Source organism: Mastacembelus armatus, chromosome 5, assembly GCF_900324485.2.
Source record: "Mastacembelus armatus chromosome 5, fMasArm1.2, whole genome shotgun sequence".
In the NCBI taxonomy this organism is placed as follows: Eukaryota; Metazoa; Chordata; class Actinopteri; order Synbranchiformes; family Mastacembelidae; genus Mastacembelus; species Mastacembelus armatus.
Window position 1 is genome coordinate 21,986,752 of NC_046637.1, and position 23,208 is coordinate 22,009,959.

Here is a 23,208-nt window from a genome sequence, read left to right on the forward strand (position 1 = left end):
GTATGTCCCTGGTAATTTAAACCCATGAGAGAAAGGTCCTTTTTAATTGATTGTTGTATGTTGGCAGGTAGTGCATAGGAAGCCCTTGGCCATGATCAAGGGAACTATAACTCCTCATTAGATAGTGTAATATCATAATATGTCCACAGGGGAAGTTATAAACCATCTCTTCATTATTACTCCTGTACACCTTTGCTTGTGTCAAATGGTACAGTCCGCAGTAGTGTAAATGCAAGAAAAGCCCATGAGAGTGTTTGCCCTGTTCTAAGCTGGCTTGACAGATGTCAACATGTGAACAATTGTCCTTGGGTAAACCTCCAGTGGGTTGCAGGATATATGGCTATGTGGGATGTAAGCTGTAGGAAATGAAGAGTCCTTGGGAGAGTTTGAGGATTTATTTGAAAAACTTGTGATGTGTGTGAAATTGATATATAAAAACATCCCCAATGCTAAGAAATACAGTTACTGCAGGCATTTTAATGTAACCTTTGCTGATTGTACTCCAACAATTTCGATTTCCTATTCACTATCTGCACATATAGTCTACTTCATGTTTTATCGACTGTATAAACATCAGCAATCACAAATTTGCATTTTGAGATTGTGTCGGCTGTAGCAAAAGAGGAGCCATTTTTTCTGTATTTATAAACATATGTGGCTTGACCTGCAATCTTCCTTCCTCAGGGCCCCGCATAACTTTCTGAACGTTTCCATGAACTCCCCATCCCCATCCAGCCTACCGGTGTACAGCCCTGGACTTTTCCTTCAAAGCTCGATCAACTGACATGACCTGCTCACACCTGCTGCGTGTTCCACAATCGCCTTCACACTAATGCTGCATGTATATACAGGGTGCTTCCCACATGTCCCCAGCCATGTTGGCATTTGCACTTTATCAGCCACAGATTTCAAGCCATACTTTTGCCTGGTTTTTTCATTTTTCTTTTTTGGCCATCTGCTTTTGCCCACCTTTTCTGCACCTCTTGCTTGGATTTTTGCCTTTTTAAATTTAATTGGATTACACACATGAGATGTAGATGAGAACATCTCCTGTTTACCAGGATGCTTTTGGATGCTTGTAGATTCTGCATTTGTTTGCCTGGACTAAGGTAAGCTTGTTTACTGCTTTATTAACCTTTCTCAGCATCTGCCTGGGCTTGGGACTTTTTCCTTGTTGACTGGATGTACAAACATGACTTAAAGAGAAGACCTTACAGAAAACTTGCCCCAAAGCTTACTTTCTGTGGCCACTGTAATTAAATTATGAAAACATCTATGAAATATTAGTAGAATCAGATGTCAAACATGATTTCTTTTAAGTAAATACACACCAGTTGCCAGATTTTCAAAAGATGTCCCCCCACAGCTTTATGGAGTCTAAGCAGCAACATATAAGAATGAAAAGGATACAAAATATGCTTCATTCAAATGGTGGCAGTGAAAACACCACAACAAGTAAATGATAAACACAGGTACTGTGAGGAGGATAATATGACTTTGATTAAAGTTAAAGTTAAGGAGTTAGGATTGCCTCTGCAAACTAGCCTTTCCCACTGCTTTGGTCTGGTTTGTGCATGTTGTTGGATTCAGTATTTCAATCAAGGACATTTTATTTGTCAAGGTAATTTCATACACAATTACTGTCTCAAATGTTTTCACAGGTTGACAGTGGGCATGGAAACAGATCACAACCCCTTTACAGGGCATGAAACACGTCCTTGAGCATGGCAACTAAATAGGGGACCCCAGTCAAAACTACAGAATCACAAAACTATAACAAAATATCTGAATAAACTATGTAAATATATATATATTGTTAAAACACATACACATACACACACACACACACATATATATATATATATATATATATATATATATATATATATATATATATATATATATATATATATATATATATAGTGTATATTATGGATAGTGTAGCAAATTGAATTGGATTGGACAAATATAAATAGTAAGAGTCTGACAAGGTCACAGTAAAACATTCTCCTGAATCACTTTCACTGGTGTAATGATGCGCAATCTGGCAGCAAAAAGAACTTTTGTCCACGTCAGTAAGGGCAACACCTGCTACCGCTGCCAAGAAGAGCACTGTGGTTGTGAAGGGCTTCAGCTGGCAGCAGTGACCAAAGTCAATATCATCTGCATCCACTGCCAAAAAGCAACCCTGATGTCTGACATCTGGGACAGTTGGGGGGTGGGTGCGTGGGGGCAGCACAGGCAGATGCAGTCAGCCCAGCATGTGCTGCAGCCAGTGAGTGAATGTTGAAATGTAGCAGCAGGAAACATGCTTACTGTCAGTGGGGTTCAAACTGGTGCTTTCTTTATTGAATTATAACTCCTGTAATCATGAAGTTTCTCTGCTGCCCAATGAATCTGGGGTGAAGCAGATGTTGCCTAATGATAAGATTATTTTGATGTCCTTACATGCTTATTTGAAGCATCAAAGGTCTTCAGCGACCTGAAATAGGGGCCTGGTCATTACTTATGTCGACCTTTTGGTGTCCACCAATGCATCTTGTGCATCACTGCACTGCACCACCCTGATCAGACCATGTGTCAGTCAGTCCGTCTATCTAGTAGACAGGTATTGACTTTTATTCACAGGACATATCTTGACCTTTGCTCAGGGTAAATGTTAGAAGAAATGACTATGCTTGACTGATGCTGTAGATCTCCCTTGGACTGAAGTAAATATTCCCCTCATGAGCAAACCTGGCTAGCTAGCTACTGGCTGTCAGAGGGACATTCACATCTCTATTACAACTGGCAGGGCACAACACAACTCAGCCAGATAGCCTGACTGCTATTTACACCCACTAGGACTCTGCATGCAATATTTCTGACAACTTAGCCTGTTCTACCTGCAGCTTTATCTGTTTCTTGGGGAAAATATAAGTATAGACTTATAGAACATACTTATATAATATATGGTGTCCTGTCCCGAGACCATTCGAGACTGATGTCAAATGAGACTTCCCTTTTTTACATAGACATTAACACAAACCATTCATTATTTAAGTGTCACCATGAAAACACCCTCAACAGTCTTTTGGCAGATGTTTTCCAGACTTGAATCTTGTAGGGGAATCTAAACTCACAGGATGTGGTCTGGTTTTAAAGGGGTATTCGTGCTTACAGTATCTTCCTAAGCAGCTTAACTACTAGAATATGCAAAGACACTTGTAGACACAGTTTTACAAGTGAGTGGACATGGCAGCCATAAGCAGCATTACATTGTACTCGCCTGCTTCTGTACTTACATTGTCTGTTCTCTTGTAAACCTCTGTTCGATTGTCCCATAACTGATGGGAATTATGACAAATCCATTTAGAATTCAAGAGAAAGTATTTAAATTTATTTTTTTGCTTAAAAGGTTTGTGTATTGAAAATTTAAATTAATATACAGAATTGCATTACTATCAGCAGCAGTTAATGTGGAAAAAATGGAATAGGCAAAATATTGTAAAACATGAAGACAGAAGAAATATTTTTCTATCTCGAAGTGAAAACTGCAGAAAACCTTATCTAACTGTGGTTATGGCTTCTGACTGTTTTTAAGTGGTGCCATGATGAGGAATTAAAGCCACAGGGAAGTGATAAATGGATTTAATGCCATATTCATCTTACAGTGATTACTGTATATGATTCTCTCATTTTCATTGTAATATTGCTTGTATGTAATTTTATGTAAGTTTCTGCTTACTCAGGTTGCCGAGTGGTCTAAGGAGGCAGCGTTTTAGCTGAGTGGTTAGCACTGTTGCCTCACAGCAAGAAGGTCATGGGTTCGCAACCTGGCCTTTCTGTGTGGAGTTTGAATGTTCTCCCTGTGCTTGTGTGGGTTTTCTCCAGGTACTCTGGTTTCCTCCCACAGTCCAAAAAAAACATGCATGTTAGGTTGATTGGTGACTCTAAATTGACCATAGGAGTGAGTGTGAGTGTGTGTGGTTGTGTGTCTATATGTGGCCCTGTGATGGACTGGTGACCTGTCCAGGATGTACCCCTGCCTGCTCTTCCAAAAGAGAGCTGGGATAGGCTCCAGCTGATCCCCGTGACCCTGGTTAAGGAATAAGTGGGTATAGAAAATGGATGGATGGTTTCTGCTTATATAATTCACTTCCTGTCTGATTCACAGACGCTAACCTACTATAGAAGCATATGATTATGCAATTGCAGCATGTCACAGCACACACATGACATTTTGTATGAAATGTACAAAGAGCTTGTGTTGCTGTGCAAGGTATTCTCTGCTTATGGCATCTTAATTAACAGCATCCACACTCATTCAGAGCAGTAAGTGTGGAGTAACTAGAGTCTGCTGGGACTTGGTTGACTGTTTCTCCATCTGTGGCTGGTCTCACTGCAGTCCTGGGAGGCTTGGCCTCCCATGACCCAGTCAAGCCGTCCCACCTGGGGGATTGAACAGTGAGAGGCGACTGGTGGTTTGGCAACAATGGGACTACTCAGGAGACCCCTGGGAGAGAGTGTATTTGTGTGTTTGTGTTAAGCATGAGTGTGTGTGTGCACACGTGCACATAACCTCTGTCTTTGAAAGAGCTGCATTGATGCATTTTTTGTCAGTCAACATTTGTAAGGAAGAGGGGCTTGAAGCTGAAATTCAAACACCATCCTGTAACTACTTTCAGACAGAGTTTAATGCAAAGCTGTAGGGCTGCATCACATTATGTGTTCCTATCATTGTGTCTACCCACTGCAGGGGCAAAGTCAATAATAAACAATACATAAATACACCTTACCTCACCCTACGTGTCCCTTCAAATATAATACAAATGAATTTGAAGGCACTGGAGAAAAGAATTACACACTGCTGCCTTACTTCCACTGTACTTTTCATTCAGCATCGCCTGAAGAGAGCAGGAGGTGAACTGTGTCATATTACAATGACAGCATAGCAATAGACAGGGGCAATCCTCCTTCTATAAAAACTTAATCTCCATGCTTGTGAATGTCCGATGATTAGTGACCTCTTGAGTCACGGGGCAGGCTCTGTGTGTCTCTGAAAGAGGACTGCACCTCCTATCTTCCATTGTGGTGCCTCAGTGATTAATGCCCTGCCCTCGTCTTTTATCACTTGCATCTGTCACATGGTGTTCTCAGCTTCTTAAAGAGTTCATGTTATGTCTGGATTGTAGTTTGGTTTTGTCTCAGCTGCACCTCCCTAAGAGAATACCTGGGTCAACACTAAATGTTTAGAATTTCTAACATTGATAAGGATGCTAAGTTCAACCATTCATTGATATAGAGTAAGTAATGTAACATCAGAGTCACAAATTAAATTCCGGTCACTCCTTTGTCAGCAGGCTTCTTTAATCTGATTAATCTGATCACTTCATGTGGATCGTGAGTGGATTTTCGTTCCTCTCTGAGCCACCACTATTCATGTTTTATTAATGTCATATGCTGTTGAGTTGGGTTCTCCTAACTGACTTACCAAGTCATCCCTTTCCTTGTCACAAATCAAATTAGCCCAGGCTGTGATTAATCATCAGGCGGAGCAGCCAGTGAAAGGGGGCTGACACCTTATTAATTTCCTTAATTACATCTTGTATTAGGTTTCAGAATCGTCCCGTCTAATTATGCCCCCTTTGACTCCTAGCTCTTTCAACCTGGCAACACAAATTATTTGTGCAACCATGGGTATTTAAATAGATTTTATTTAATACAGGCGAGTGTGATTATTATAATAAAGGGGGGAGTTTTCAGTTCAGTTTCACTTCCATGATTTGTTGCACAACAGAAAATCAGGGATAATCTTGAAACTTTGATTACACACCATGGTTGAAATAGATATTACATCATCTTGTGAAATCTGAGTTTATATTTGCAGGATTACTGCCACCTTGAGTTTTGCTAAATTAACCTTCATGTGGTAAGACATGCACAAATATTCTTGCATGTCTTGTATCTTTTAACACAAAAGGCCTTGCTGGATATCAAAAACAGGCAAAAATGACTTACACTTACTCATGTTACATTAGTGTCTTCACACTGATAAAATATGTTTTTAAAGAGTGTGAATTCACTGTGTCTCCTACTCTAGCCAATATTGATATATTGCTGTTTAGCATGCAGTAAAACAAATATCTGACTTCTGCACCACAAAGCTGTGCTTCTGGGTAGGAAAAAATTATGAATCAGCCAAATGATCAACACATTTCACATGGGCTGGTGGATAGGCTCGCAGAGCTTTGCTGCCACTGTCATTATTTGTGTTTAGAAGGCAATTCTGGAGGTGCTGAAATGAAAAAGAGAGATTATGTGGCCGAGTGCACACACCCTCCCTATGAATCATAGGAGGACTGTGCTGTTTAATCAATGACAGGGTCCAGGCATTCATTTACTAAGTTGTTCATATGGGGAGCAAGTTTAAATAGTTTTGCTCTGAGCACTTTAGGAAAATGCACTGCCAGTGTTTATATAAAATGAGAGCGGTGGCAGGGGACATCCCTGTAATGGCCTGCAGTGTACTGTATCTGAGGGGAGCATTTGACATCAAGGCTTTGCTATGCTGAAAATCGTGTCATGTAAAACACATGGAACTGCTTTCATATGTACCACTGGCTTCAGTGAAGGGTAGTTGCCGCTGTAAGTGCATTTTTATTATCAAGAGGCACATGGTCACAGGCAATCAGTTGTTTTCATTCCAGGGGGATTTTAAAGGAGCAGCTGGATATTTAAGAAGTCAGTTGGAGTTGAAAGGTGCCACTGTGACATTAGATGTTGTGTTGCATTTGAGGCACAATAAGTACATACTAGGAATTTATATATAGTAAGCTTAGGTGAATAAAAGAAAAAAAAAATACATCTACTGTGGAACACTACGTTGCTTTTGATAGATCATTGTTTGAGATAGTATTCTTAAACAAATATTGATATTGACTAAAGAAAAAGTATTAGATCACATACTCTGCAGTTTAACCCTTAGAGGTCTAGATCTAGTGCAATGTCATGTGATTTGATCACGCCAGCATGATGGTAGACTGCTAAGGGTTAAAAGCTTAAGGCAACACTGGAAATAATACAATGGAAACAGTGTTTTTGGCTGCGTCATTATGACTTTATGTTACTGGAAAAAATATTTCCCTTAAATTTCACTGCATCTGTTTAGTCTGTAAGGTCGCTTTATGACAGCCTCATGTCACCAACTTATATAATGTATATACAGGCCTGTTTGTTCTTTAACTGGTGTTTGCTAGGGAGGGTAAGACACAGTTAACTTTGTGACAGGTAACTGGAAAGCTAACAAAGAAAAATAGGCTACGTAAGTCACTTGGATACCAGAGTCACTTTCAACCCTTAATGGTTCTTTAAATAAATACAGTACATTTGATGAAGCTATTGTAGGCAGGTCTGGTGTAAAATAGGGGCACTGAATATTCTCTTATGTGACACTGAGTATAAGTAGTTCTGAAAGTGATAATCAGAAAATAAAACTACTTTATATCAGATAATGATGAGAGGTCCCTGCCAAATGCATCTATCTAGAAGGCTGTCAACTCTTTCTCCCTAATCAATCCATAAGGGTGACTGGGAAACTCTTTGTAAAGTATTGTATAGCCTATATGTTCTTACAGAGTCACGTCATGGTCATTTAGAATTTGTCAACCTGCTTTTCTGAAGACATTATGCAGTATGTCAGACTGTCACCATAAAAGCCTGTTATGCAGAGTTTTGTGCTGCAATTAATGTGGTTCTATTTGACATCAAACAGCACACTGAGCTTTTGAGATGTGAGTGGCTGTTATATAATATTGTTTGTAGACTAATCTAATTGCTTCTGTCTATACTAAGGAATATATAGTAAGAAGCAGCATAATCTACTGCTACAAAATGACTTGAATAATTTGCAGTCCTTACAGAAGAACAATGAAGCATAGCAGCTGGTTCTAACACAGCACCACATGTTACAGCAGGAGTTTTTGCATGGTTTGTCTGTCTAGTTGCACTTGTCAGTGTGGCCTGACAAATAAAATGCACTGTGTTGATGGCTCAGGCAGTAGTATCTCCTTTCCAATGTGGATCAATGGCCATCGCCTTGAGACACAGACACCATTCTATTTGGGATGATAGCTTGGGGGAAAACAAGGTGGGGAAGGTAATACAAAATACCCTGGACAGTCATACCCAGGCAGTGTCATGGGAATAACATCTAAATTGATTTCTGCACCATGCTCATGTTAACATTCCAATCTAGCAGCAAGGTTTGCTATGCTGGCGAAATAGATAAAGGAAGGTGTTTGGCCCTTTTGTGTGCTTGAGCATCTGTATGCTTGTTGCTAGGTTATGCTGATTTGCTAAACAAAGTAGGCTGCCTTGAGTTATATGCATTTGGGGTGCAGATAATATATCATGGTAATTCACTCAACTTTGGTTTGATAGACTCAACAAGACTTGTAAAATGACTACAGGTCACATGCAGTTGTCTCCAAAGTTTATGCAAAGAACACCTGCTTTTGTTCTTGGCAGTGTATTGAGTGTAAGCATGGCACTTACATTTCACCTGTCTAAGTTAAATGAGTGTTGAATCTAAATGAGTTGCTCTTGGCCCTCCAGAGTGGCTCTGTCTTTGCCTGGTCCAAAGACTGTGTCCTTCACAATCCCTGCTTGTCCTTGTACATCTCATTTGCATACCAGAGAACAGGGCAGCTTATTGACTGAGGGTGGGATTGAGAAAGGAGATTCCATCCTGCAGCCATTAGACAATCACATTTGCCATTAATACAGGCTAAAAAGCTGTTTCTTATTCTACTGTATCAATGTGTTGATTTAACAATAATGAATTTATACATAGATTCAATAAGAGACATTGATAACTGCTGGAATCCATATCTACAGATTCAGGTTAGCAGCTGCATATTAGAGAACCTGAAACATTTTGTTTGGATAGTAAATGAAATTAGCTCTTCAACACTTTTTTTTTTTGTCAGTTAGTTATTCTGTCATAAATACATGCTCAGTCGATGTTTGATGTCCCTGAACCATTTAAAGTGGTAGCATATCTGACATGAGGAACTGAGAGAGAAAAACATGTTGATTCAAATGGATTTACCTATGTTGTAGTCTCAGTGTATTTTGTAAGTACTCTTTTTTTGCTGTTACTTTGGATTTGAAATCATTTACAGTAAGTGTGTTTATTTTTATTTTTATAAATTGTGTTTATGGTTTCACGCTTGGTGTTTTGTGATATGCTCTAATGACAAAGGACAGTGAATCAGGCTTAAAGACAACGAAATAAAAAGGCCTTTTAGTGTGAAGTCCTTGAAGCGTGATATCATGTAGCAGACAGAGCTGGGTAATGAATAAGCAGAAACATTCGTCTGAGCAATTTTTGTGTGAAAACGGTGAGGGTTTAAATTGTCTCTTAGAATAATGTCAGCTTGATATGAGTTTTTTTTAATAATATTTATTGCATGAAATGTTAGTGTACTAATGTTTGGTAGAATAACAGGATTCAAAAATTCTTAAGCATTTATTTAATAAATTAACCCCAAGTTTACTGTATTAACTGTATATTAATAAACATCCATCCATCCATCCATTATCTATATCTGCTTATTCCTAACCAGGGTCACATGGATCTGCTGGAGCCTATCCCAACTCTCAAAGGCATGGGTACACCCTGAACAGGTTATTAATAAACAATGATTAAACATTGGTTTGGTTGTCACAGTGCACCAATCTGTAGCAGTGAACCTTTTATAATGTACAGACTGGAATTAAACTTGTACTATCAAAAAATGACACAGAAAATCACATCTACAGAATAAAATTCATCAAGAACCAAATGCAGAGCAACAGCAAGGGGAAGAGAAATCCTACATAAACCCAGCAACATGGCAAACCATTTGGTCAGTGTGTAGGCAAGATGAATTCTCTAGTTTTCCTTATCATTGTCCAAACTTTAGGTAAGTTCACTGTGGTATACTGTGTGGGCAGGTTTGGACTGACTGCACAGTACTTTGTCTCTGGCAGGCAGCCTGAAGGCCAGGCTGCTGTTGTGAACTCTATACAAAGTTGTGCAGACAGCATGAATTTCTGTGAGACCTTCACTAAAAAAATATTCTGTTGTTGGTTATTGCAAACATTACAAATTTATATTGTAACATACCTGTGCACAACATCTACTAATGTACTGAGAGAAAAGGTAGCATTACCAAATTAAAATGATTTATGCTGCAAGGTGATCTTTTAAACATTTCAAGGAATAATATCTAACTCACAATAGACACTTTCACTCATTGACAGAAAAAAAAGTAAAGAAAATGTATATGATTGTGTGTTATTGTAGCATTTGTTATACATTGCACTGGGGTTTCTGTCTTCTGCTCAGTCAGTGAATGTAGGAGAACGACTTGGTTTTCACATGTGTAATATTTACACAAAGTGTTTTTTTTTTTTTTTTAAGTCTGCAAGGTGCACTGTCTCCTCATCGTCTTGATGGTCCCATTCTGACAGCAGCAGACTCTTCACACTGTCGGAGATGCTCCTGCGTCCCTTATGTGCCACCATGTAAAGGTCATGGAAACAAATATCCAAAAGTAGGTATTTCTGTATATTTTTGTGTTTCTGTACAATCTATTTCTCTGATCTAAGAAATGCATAGTGTAGTGGCTGGAATAGGACTCAGGCTAAACCTACAGTATGTAACTTATAAGACTATGTAATGCTTATAATCCTCCCAGGGTTAGAACAATCTAAAGTATTGCTCTGTAGCTCCTCACTTTAGCTGATCCCTCCCTTTTCTGTTGTCTTGCTCTTGGACATTGACTCTCAAGTAGTAAACAATTTAGTCAGTGCGTTGACACTGACTGTGCAGAGATACTGGCATGAAAAATGCTCTGTGTTTAATGGGAAAGTGTGAAGTTTGAAATCTCCCAGGGAGGATGGTCTGTCACAACACCGTTGCCCGTGGTGGGACAAAACCTGTCATGCTTGCCACTACACTGCTCATGTAGAACATGATGGATCTCATTGTTCGACCCTTTGCAAGTTGTTGCGTTTTGGGATGAAACAAGGGGGAAATAAGGTGAGGAGAATGGTAAAGCAGTGGAGAAATAAATTATCATTATGGCAGCTGCTGACAATCATAGACTGGCAAGTCATTTGGCTGACAAGCGAATTGGTGGTTGGCGGGCCTGGCATAGTGTCATGGGACTAGGATAGTGATGTATTGTGTACCTATCAGAGTACGTGTTCATTTGTAACAAACAGCGGAGTTGCAGCAGGGCACTGTTCTGTCACTTTACAGTATGTTGTTTGCTGTTTTGACCTTGGTTAGTTCTGAAAACTTGGGAAACTGTTGCACAAGTATAGGTATGGGTAAAACTATGGGTAAAGAATTTCATTGTTAGTTAGAATGCCATGTATAATGGTACTGTGTATAATAACATGTAATTGTCTAATTTCTTATGTCCAGTGATTAAAAGGATTAATCGAGAATCTACTCTAACATAAGATCGTCTTCATGATATCATTATTTTTCATAGCAAATGGCCCTCTGGTAATAATGCCTGAAGGTATCGAACATCTATCACTGAAACCAAGTTTTAGTGTCATTAATGATTTTGAGACGCTCTTTAGTGGTCCAGCTCCAGTGAATGTTCATTGTAAAGGCGACATTCACTGTGACTCATGCCCATAATGACTATAATTATAGACCGCAAAGCCCCCACAGGTAAGGAGTGTGCCCTTTCCACAAATTATAGGTTGCTGTACGAAATGATTAAAGAATATGAATGTGATAAAGTGCAAAGAGAGGAAGTGCTGTCAAAGAGCAGTGGAGGCTCCTACTAAAAGCTCCTAAAAGGCAACTGAGCATTTAACTTATATGCAAAGACAAAAGTTTGGGCTTTACTTGAAATATCCTTGGAAGTTACTAATGAAAGTTTTATAAACAACACTGTCTAGCATCTTCTGCACATGTGTTGATTGTACGAAAAAAGGTTGTCCTTGCTGTCAGCCCTTGATAAGCAGTCCAGTGTGCTGTGGACATGGCTGTCTCTTTGTGTCAGTGGGTGGTCAGCTAGACTTGATGGATGTCTCTCTTTTGAAATTGCCCAGCACTGCAGAGAGGGAGGAGGACTCAGCCCCTGTTATCTATTTATGCTGTGTTCCTTTTTGCTCTGCCTAAAATGGAGCAGGACCTCCCTCCACAGCATGACTCCATCGTTTCTGGATAGAGCTAAGGAGTGCATAAAAGAGAATAAGAAAAAGCACCTCTTCCAGTTCTGATCCCCAAGCACCTTTTAAGTAAAAATCCACTTAGAACTTGCATAAGTAGGGAGGGAGAAATCCCTTGATTTTTCTACACAAGCACTGAATTTGAGGATAATCTTTGCAGTACGTCGATGTGGGACGCCTGTCTCAGGAACTCTCGGTACCCTCTCTATAAATATACACAGAGGCATGGTTAAACAGGCAACTGTACACACACACACACACACACACGCACACAATATTATTTACAGCAACAGTAAAGCGCCCAGAGACATTCATGTAGATGCATATAAACTCATTTGCTTTCGCACAAGCTCAGTAAGACTGCAGGACAGTGAGTTCTATTATATATGAGAAAACAAAGAAGAATAAAAACGGCTCATTGAAGAGGAAAGAAGACGCTTTTGCTCCTTTCTTCTCATTCTGCATATTCTTTTGCGATTCTGGCAGGACCACAGGGAGATGGATGTGTCTGTCTTTTTCATACCTTCTGTGACTGCTCAGCGAGGCACTGGGCTCCATGAAACTAGCCAAATTCCTAAATGATGAATGTACACTAGTGCATCCACTGGGAAACGAAATAAATCTCATATCAGCCAAGAGAGGAGGTTGATATTGAAAATCATCTGGAATTTTGCCTGGCAAGATATTGGAAATCTTTATTCTAATTGCATGAATGAATTGAACGTGCTGTTCTGATAAATCCACTCTGCCACCAAGGGAATTGTATAAATGAAGCATCCCAGATTTGCCTGTGTGTTTACTGCATGTGTGTGTTTAGCTGCCCGTAAGTCATTTTCATACTTGCCTTGTGCTGTTGTTGATTGCTTGTTTACTCAAGCAAAAAGTCTGTTCACAACGTTAACATATCATATAAATGAAACTCTTGACAAGAGCTTCCACCCACATATTAAAACATATCAAATAGCCATAAAAGCAACATTTTTCAAAATATCAGTTACCTTATGAAAGAAGGGAAGACAGCATATCAGTATAGAAAACCATTTTTATTTCTCGTAAGGCTGTCCTGTAATGTACTTGTATCTACTGGGGGATAACTGTATGTTTCTCCATTGTGACTAATACTTTCACTGTCATTTAGAATAAATCATCTCTCCCTGGTGTGAGAGAGGAAGATCTACACAACACACACAGTCACGCACTTGTCCATGACCACTCTCCACAGAAAAAATAGACACTAACTGTCCGATTATCATCCCAGTTTTCTGCTTCTGTACTAAGTCCCCACCGCTAAGGGGTTTCTTGTGCAGCTTTTGTGAGTCAATTCTATACAGTCATTAGCAAAACTACTAGGATTTTCTGGATTTACTGACAACACTGACCAATGACGACAGTGACCAGTACTTATTTTTCCATTGTGACTCCTTCCACTGGAGGTATATACTGCAAAGTGTCTTAGGACAACAACCTCTGTATTGTATTCAGGCGCTGATCAATATTCCAACATGGGGCTTGAGCTCCTCTTAGAGTCTTAAATATGATTTTCAGCTTCTTGGATCTGTCATCTTATATGTGATGTATTTATATATGTATATATACACAAATGATCTTACATACAAAGAAAAGAAGTGCTCATGAATTTACATCGGGCATGCCCATGAATAAAAGTCAAATTCTTATGTCCATCATGCAGGATGGTGGTGAGGCTACGAGGGGGGACCTTACAACCTCTCAAAGACTCTTCATTATTGGCTGCTAAAAATCCAGTGTGTTTCCATTAAATCTCCTCCATGTAGTCTCAGCAAAGCCATCCTGCTGAAGCAGTAAGTCCAGTATAAATGCCTTCCAAATGGAAATAAAAGGATATCAAGGTAATTTCTTCCCCTCAGTTCTCTGGTGTTCGGGTCCATGTACTGTAAATGCCTCAGCTGATTTAGTTTTAGGCAGGTGGAGCGAATGTCTTCAAATAATGTTTTAACAACCTCTAAATAAGTCTTGCTAAACACTTTCAGTTTTTGAGGGGAGAGACAGAGTGCGAATCGGAGAGAGTAGGTCGGAAACTGGCCACAGCTGTGTGGAAGAGGAGAGTCACCAACATGGGGCTCATTGAACAAGCAGGGGATTAGTCTGGTTTCAAATCCTTGGCACCACACAAGCAAAGCTGTTTTATCTGGGTGGATATCCTTTCTGTGGTCCCAGGTAATCCAGTCAGTAGCCGTGGATGTAATAGTTTTAGTCCGTTCGGTGGGAAGAGAAAGGGTAGATGAGGGGAAGAGTCTGGCATGCAGCCCTGCAATGGGAGCTCTGTGTTAGGTCCTGGGATGAATCTGCAACACAGAGGAGGAAGAGGAGAGGAGAAAAAAACACACATACACTTAGATAGAACAAAGAAATACAAGTGTGTGAGGATTAGGCTCTGAGGAATTGCTCCGTTCGCGTGTTTCAAAAACAAGGGGAGTCTTTTGAACTGTGGAGGCTTTGTATAGCCCCGTCTCACCTCCAGTTTCCTACTGCTACTAAAAACAGACAGCTTATACGAGTGGAAGCGGCGCAGAAAATGGAGTTGTGTTTGGCATTTATAGGTACAATAGAATATATCAGGAAAAGTCTTTATACAAAAAAAAAAGCCTGGTGTGTTTCCATGCTGTGTATGTCTGTTGCGCTCGTTGACACTGGCATATTTTTAACTTTTTCTGTTTTAGCCACTTACCTTCCACCTCCAGCTAGACCTCCTCCCCAACCCACCCCATTTGTGCTGTCGTACAAAGCCAACCAATAAAAGGATGGAGGATTTTACTCCAACCTGATAAAATGACTTTGACTTTTCTAAATGGGTTTGGGGACCCCACGCTGTGGAGCCTGAGCTGTCTGTCTGTGACGCTGGTTCAGGGATTCTTATTCAGCTTTAGCTGCAGACCACGACACATTTCAGTGGTTGTGCAATCTTTAGACAGCATCCTGCTCAAGATGATGTTCAATAACAACTTTGTGCATGCTGTCTATAGCAGTTAAAGCAGTTGACTCCCTTACCCTCTCATGGATGTATGTGCAGCAAAAGTATTTAAATGTTTGTCAGAATATTTCTTTACCTTACTTTTATCCTATTTTACAGTTATTTTGCCACTTTAAGAATTCAGAGTGAAAAAATATGAAGTTCCCTGCACACCATGGGGCCAATTAGAAATCCCATAATCCTGTTCAACTAAGAAATACAGCAATGACATTTCCAGCAGGCTTGGCAGGCAGTAGCCAGGTGTGTGGATTTGATTGTGGATGGTGCTGCCTGGGACTATGAGCTGTAGCACACAGTCCCAGGCAGTCCTCAGAGCTCCAATATGCTAACAAGAGAGCCAAATGATTTTATTGAACATTTTCTGTGGATGGTCTGTGATGTGCACCTGTACTCGACTACTCTGTGTTATTTAGAGAATATGGTTAAGCGAACACGATGATGGTTGACTTTATATTTGACGTTAGAAATTGATCTGCAGAAAATTATCTTAATTTTAGCTCATCATCTAGTTCATTTTATTCATATTGTGGCACCAGTTACACCAGTTGTCAGGAGTCATTTGCAGAGGTGCCTGTGAAGTTTGGACAATGATGAAGAAAACTTGTAGAATTTGTCTTGCCTACACACTGACCAATGTTTTGCCATGTTACTGGGTTTATGTAATATTTGTTTTTCTCTTGCTATTGCTCTGCATTGGTTCTTGATGGATTTTATTCTGTAAAGTGATTTTCTGTGCAATTTTTAGAAGGTAGTGCAACTGTTTTCAGTTCAGTTTCAGATCCAGAATATCTTACAATTTCTTTCATGAACCACTGTCTGTTTTGTACATGAAGGAACGAAAACATTATTTATTTTAATGCAGATTAATACCAGAAAAACATAGTTGCAGCATTGCACAGCTTTTGTGGGGGTGTATGCTGAAAACTTTATAGTTCTATCTTGTCTGAGGGCTAAATAATAATTGCTAAAAAAAAAAAAAATCCTGAAACAAGCATAACTGGAAACAGCCACATGCCTTTTTTTTTTTTTTCTTTTTCCAAGTGACTTGTTAAGACAGATGTTCATATGATTTGTCTTACAGCTTCACAACCTCATGTTGAAGAAACACTTACTTTAGCAGTACTGATGTATTCTTCCTTACTGACTATATCATTTCTATTTAGGTAGCTGCACCACAGCTGTTCCTCTGCGTGCTCTGAATAAAGTCAAAGTCTCAGATTTAATATGTTGATAGCCCCTGCAGGTCTTGTTAAGGCAATCTTCTTTGTACAGATTTTCTCTTTTCCCATGATTCCTAAACACAGCAATTTTTCGTGCTCATCCGTCAAGCATTTGCATCTGTATAATCTAATGTACGACAACATCAAAATGTTGGAGCAGAGAAAGACCTCTGCCAGAACAAGAGCAGTAACAGGTTACATATTACGGCTCATCCTCTATCTCAGACAATCCACCAGAGGTTTGTTAGCAAGAAAAGAGGGGTTGTATGCAAATGTTGTCATTTCAACCCTCATGAATGTGTGTGTATGTGTGACTAAAAGTGTCCTCTGTTCTCTTTTTGTCCTCTCTTTTCAAATGAACAGTGCAGCAGGTAGCAGTGACTTGCTCAAGGATTTCCTGCCTATCCCATCTTTGCTGGCAACTAAGCTGTCTGCATTCTAATTTGCAGGCCACATTAAATTGTAATTTACTCAGACTTCAGTTAGTAAAAGGAGCCAAGGACAATTGCCTTAGCAAAAGAATTTAGTGCAAACACAGCCCACCCTTCCACCTTTTCTCGGTTAGTGCTGAACAAATCAATCATGCCAGCAGAGAAATCTCTTCAAGCAGCACTAAAGAGCACCCTCTAAAAACAGAAGACTCCAGACAACAAAATACATCAAGATCCATTTAATGTGACAGTGACAATGGAAAAAGCAAAGAAGATGAGTATAAATTAATCAGTTGCACTTTGAATGAACTCCCCCACCCCAAACCTGTATTAAAATGTCATAAGGATAACAACACAGGGACCTTTGGCAGCATCTGTTAGTTTGAAGTCTCATCCTTTTCAACATAGTCTTTTATTTTTTTATCTCAAATGACCCACTGTTTACCATTAAAAAAAATGATTTTAGGTTTATTTTCTGAAATTATTAAGCACAGGCGTAGAAAAAAATGTTTTCCGGTGAAGTTGAACTGTGTGGACTGCATGGCCCCTTGGAGTTCATTTTAATCAACTGCAGTGTATGCTTTCAGGATTTGACAAATTAAATGGTGATGCATCTGCTGGTGGGTCACTTTTGCTCTGAAACTGTGGACATCCTGTCACACTGTGTTATTTTGCTTGAAAAAGTGCCATCAACACCTTCTATAATAAGGGACATGTGATTCTCTAAAGAGCAAGTAAATCATGTTAGATGAGTTTGAGGGGGCACTCACTGTACAGTGTAAAAGAACTGATTGATTGAATTGAGCGAAAATGTTTAGCATGCACAAATTTGAGCAATTACTCTATAGCGGAACAGCTGTATTCTTATGTATACATATTTTTAAGGAAGTTAAAACAACTACCATAAATTAATAAGTGGCTATGTTGCAGAGTGAAATTAAAAGTCACAGAATGTCTGATAATGGTTGTATTTCATTTGTATGACAATCCTGTAATAATATCGACATTATACCGACATTCATATTCACTCTGAAACGCTAACAGTGAAGTTATCAAATGAACATGATTCATTTCACTATCATCAAGAGCAGGGGGAGAAGAACAAGTAGAGCAAAAGATGTTTTCATTACACCTCTCTCATTTGGCCTGTCTCTCCTATGGTGTATAATTGTTTGGAGGGAGCAGAAATGGATCTATTTAGCCAGTGGAGCAGGTAATGCAGATCTATGGTGGGTGAGTGTTTTGGAAGGTGCTCCCCAGACTTGCTCTCACTGTGACTTCCACAAACAAAAGGGCCTGCCTTGTCTGCTGCTACAGAACAGGCAGTGAAGGGCTCCCTCTCTGAAAGACATAAAGAAAAAAGAAGAAAACATGGGTGTCAGGTGCTGGCTCTGGTTTTGCTTTTTACTTTTCATGCCAATTTTTATGTAAGATGTTTATGAAGTGTGTGCGGGTTAACGTGTATGTGCCTGCCTCATTGCGCTTCAGAGCAAAATGACAACCTGCAGGTGAAATAATATTGCTGAAAATAATAATAAAAAAAATGTTGTCCTGGGATCTTGCTGTTTTGTGATAGAACAAATACAAATGAGGCAATTTGGCCTGAGAGGCAGGTGAATGAGAGATGTTGATTAAAGAAAGAGAGCAGAGTGCAGGATAAAAGGCCTTTCATGTAGCCTGTGGGCTATGCAGTGGGCTGATAGCTGCTTCAACAAGACCCTCAGAGGGAGATCAGGATATCAAGTGCCCTCTGATAAGAAGCCACCCAACGATAAAGGAAGAGCATTGCCTGAGAGGTCTTGCACACACGTGAGCATACACGCACAAACACAGACATCAAATGTGCGTGCATACACGACTTGGAGCACACATGGAGGAGAAAGTAGCATGTCACAGATTAGTTCCTAATGGGATTGGCAGACCAGTGCAAGGCACTGTAATCAAACCCACACGGTGGCTGATTGCGAAAACAGGACATGGAACAAAGGAGCCAATGAAAGGGAAAGGAACTGATCCTGCCATTACACACTGATCACAGACAGCAGAGTTCTGTTAAGGGGTGGACCTGGCTCTGAGTGTATGTCTACAGTACACTATAAATGTGCTGCTACACTATATGCATGTTTACCCTTTTATATGCTGTACATGTTGTTGATATGTGTGCCGCCGTTTATATGGAAAATGCAGTGCAAACGTGCACTGGGTCTGTGCTGGGTGATAAATATTTACAGTAGGTGGCGGTGTGTTCAGTATTTGTGTCATGTCTGACTAGTCATGCACAGCATGTAAACACACACTTGGTCATTTTGCACTGAATATTTGGGTTAATGAGAAGTCACTGAACACGGGTTTTGTCCCACTCCTGCCGCCCGACAAGTGCATACAGTGATGTGTGAGAGGAAGACGGGAAAACAAAAACAAAGAACAGCTTGAGAAAAAGACTAACCTTTACAGAAGCAAGAATGCAGCTCAATTTCTGTTGACGCATCCTCTGCATTTTGCTTCCAGAAGCTAAAAAGGGGAGTATGGCTGGGTGTTCTGCAAAGAGAGGGTCAAGAAAAAAGGACACGTGTGTATTGGATAGAAAAGCAGCTTCAGGCCTGACCTTTGGCCCTCCTTTCTTATTTAGTTATTTATTTTTTTTTATAAAATTAGACCAAAGCCATTTTACTCTTAGATATCTATTAATGTGTTGTTTTACCTTTGTGGGAGGAGGTTTACAACATTGACTACTTCAAGAAAAAAATGAAAAAGATGAGTAAAATAATTTGTTCTAAGTTATATAAAGACAATCATCATTTTAAGTTTACTTATTCTAGATGATACAAAGGACTGAATTGAGAATTAGAGATGCATTCTTTAGAGTAAACCAAGTATTACACCTTACCTTGATGGCTTGGTAAGACTTCATTTGAACAATTTCTTTGTGAAAATTTTAGGCTTGATGTGGCTGTGGGGGCCCAATGAAAACTATCCGCTGGCATATAAATCCGCAGAAGAACCTTGGGAGGCCCCGTGTGGTCTAACCTTCGCTGTCTTTTCCTTGTTTCCCTATCGCATTAGTCTCTGCTTCTATTCAAAGTCATTGTCACCAAACACTAAGAGAAGACCGGAGGGTTTGCTGAATGCGAGGCGGTAGCGGTGGAGAGTAATACAAATCAGGTGATCAACCTGTCACAGAGTCGTGGACTGCTGGCTTCGAGGACTTAACTCCCTTCATTCTTTCTGTATGCCACATATCGAGTGGGTTTACAGAATGGAAAGGCAGTGGGGAAGCAGAGTGGCCATTAACTTTATCTCTGAGAGGAATGTGGCCTGAGGCAGGGCCCACCTGTTTGTTTACTACCTGCTTTATGTTTGTTCTTTACTGCTATGGGCCCTTAGATGGGTTGCTTACACCGACCAGAATTCACCTTGTTATACACAAGACACAGATGTCCCGTGTTTCTCTCGATACAGTGTGATGTGCGCACACCCACAGGTTTTCTACTGTGCATGTTTGATTATTCAGTGATAGAAGATTATTTAAAGATAATACAGGGACTTAGCAGAGAAGATTTGTTAAAGCATTTAATCAAAGTATTCAAACATAGTCTCTCTCTTTTTATTACTAGTGATTTTAAAGTTTTAGAAATGCTGAAGTGGAATTTTATGCATATGTTGTGTGTGTCTGCGATGTACATGCATGGAATTTTGTTCAAGTGTGTTTATGCCTGTGTTCAAATGTGTACAATGTGAGTGTCTGTGTGCAGATACTGTAGGTGCATTTGTTCTTGAATGCGTGTGTGTATGCGTGTGTGCGTGCGTGTATGAGGTCTCACCCTTGTGGTCTTGATTTTGTTCCCAGAGGAGCACATCCATCCAGAGTTGTCAGGCAGAGTCTTACACTCTTCTCCCTCCAGACATGGTTCCATCTCACACCACCATTTCCCAATTACGATGGACGCTGGGGAAGGTGAGCACAAGTATGTCACACAGCAGTTTAGTTTATCACACAGGCGCTCATGTACACACATATTGACTTATGTATGCACCCACCACAGATGCTTATACAAAGACAAGCGCAAGAAGAAGAATGCCGAAAAAAGTACCCAGTTCAACAGAAAAAACAAATCAAAAGAACTAAGTTGAGCAGCAGGAGAAAAGCTGAAGACAAAGAAATAACATGAAATTAAAAGCATATACAGTAAGAAGTAAACAGAGTTTCAAATGTAAGTGAAAGCCTCACAAAAAGTTGAACATATGCAGAAACTTTCCACACAAACATATTTTATACAGGCACACTTGGTAATGTGCACACAAGCACCCACACACTATATTATGAGTAGCTCCAGAGGACCACGCAGCCGTGTCTCTAAATGAACGCTTTTCCTCCTCTTCGGCCTCAGAGCAATTGTATCGTTGCTGCATGAGTACTTTTTGCTGTGGATGTTAATGTCTTATACCAACAGAAATTAATCATTATTTTGTTTTGATATAGCGACACTGCATGTAGGGGAGCAATCTCATTTTTAATCAAAACTAATTGCCTCTCATTAACATCGACTGAATTCTTCCTCCAGCTATCCGACAAAAACAAATATGTTCTCATCTTCTCATCAAGATATTGCTCTCCCTCCCGCTCCTGGTCTCCCTGTTCGTGTGTCTGAGCTTGCGTGTGTATGGGTTGTTAAAAACAATGTTTTAGATTAAACAGAGTATGTATTGTTGTGTTAATTGTGTTTGAGATGAACCACTGTGTAACAGTATTTGTAACCAAAACTCACTGTTGCCAGTTTTGTTAGCTACAGTCTTGCAGTGAGGATGTGCATCAGATTTTACTTCACAACTCTAAAGCATTCTTTCAAAGTCAAGTTCGGATTCATTTATTAAACATGATGTTTGAAAAACTTTTTTTGTTTTTCAACCGTTTCCAAATTGTAGTTTGACAGCAAGCGTGAAAAGTTCAAAGCAAATTTTAAGATAAGTCATCTTTTCCCCCAACAGTCTTTTCAGTGTGTAGTATAGTTTAATATTTGCTGTTTAAATCTCCAAAGAGCATCTTTCCTTTCATCATGCTGACATACAGAGGATATGAAGGTCAAATGACTGGCTGAATGCAATGAATTCAACCAGTATCATTTGATCCTCCAAGCCCATTTTTTTGAAATTTTTGGAAAAATATGTTTTTTCCCCTTCAACCTGCGTTGCCAAGGTTACAGGCCAACCACCAATCAATGGTCAGTATGAGCAACATGCCGTTTCCAACTGATAGTAGAAGACCGTTATTAGGTGCAGGCCTGCTCAGCACAGTGTGTGCAATGGTTCTCTGTAAATGCCGCCCCCCACACACATACACACACGCACAGACATAGTATTGTATATAGCAGAAAACGACTGGACACAGAGTTCCACCCTGCTGCTCTTTAGTAAACTTGCTGCATTTCTTGACTTCCTCCTTTACTTTTCCCACCACAAGCCCTGAGGATACTGAATGCTGGAATGTGAACATCCACTGACTGGCTGTGAACCCGCCCTGTGGCTTTCCCCATGGCTGTTTTCCTTATACACTAATTAACACACTGGTACAAACATCCGCTATGCAGCTGCTGTCTTGCTTTTGCTCCCTCTGTCTTCATTCATGGGCGAAAAATGCATTTTCCCATCATTAATCATGTTTACATTGAGCTGTATTTCAAGCGCAACACTTCAACTGTTCAGGATGTCCTCGTTAAGTGGCACATTATGACTAGGCTAGAGGAGCTGTATTTAATCTGTTCTATCGAGTGATGATGATGTGCTGTGACGCCAACACTGTTTAGGCTCATCCTGCCACCGCACAGAACGAGGAGGAAACAAGAAGTTATTTTTCATTATACCACCAACCGAGTAGGATTTATATTCAACAATGTGAATGCAGAATCTTCCTGAAATTGGAAATGGTAAAGTGATACCTGCAAAACAAAAATCAATTCTTTGAAATGGAACCAGAGAAAAAGCAGGAAAGAGAAAGAAAAAGACGCAAGACAGAGGAAGGAGATTAAAACGCTGGCTCACATGAACCGCTAAAAAATGAGAGCCACTTTGCATGAAAGTTGAATGATATTTACTTCACAGAAATGTATTCATTTTACCCTCTGTTCTCTGAAAAGGGTGCATATGAAGCATAGGTAATTTATACAAGAGGAGTCTATGTAACAAATGAGTCTGTGAAGTATTTCATAGTATTATTTCTTACTCTCATTCATTTGCTGTTTCTATGATGAGCAATTTTAAATGCCTATACAATGAAGTAGGGAAGTACAAGAATGACTGGTTCAAGAGTTCACTTTTTGACTTGGATTAT

General features: G+C 39.8%; 1 protein-coding gene across 1 annotated transcript in view; it reads right to left on the bottom strand.

The window, feature by feature from the left end:
• Positions 1 to 18,111: 18,111 nt before the first annotated feature.
• tafa1b (TAFA chemokine like family member 1b) overlaps positions 18,112 to 23,208 on the bottom strand; it is a 91,382-nt gene continuing 86,285 nt past the window's right edge. The window contains exons 4-6 of the mRNA XM_026307466.1: positions 20,705 to 20,829; positions 19,330 to 19,421; positions 18,112 to 18,224 (exon numbers count right to left, since the gene is read on the bottom strand). Of these exons, the coding sequence (XP_026163251.1) occupies positions 19,395 to 19,421; positions 20,705 to 20,829 (152 nt within the window). The 3' untranslated portion in view covers positions 18,112 to 18,224; positions 19,330 to 19,394. The remainder of the gene's footprint in view (positions 18,225 to 19,329; positions 19,422 to 20,704; positions 20,830 to 23,208) is intronic.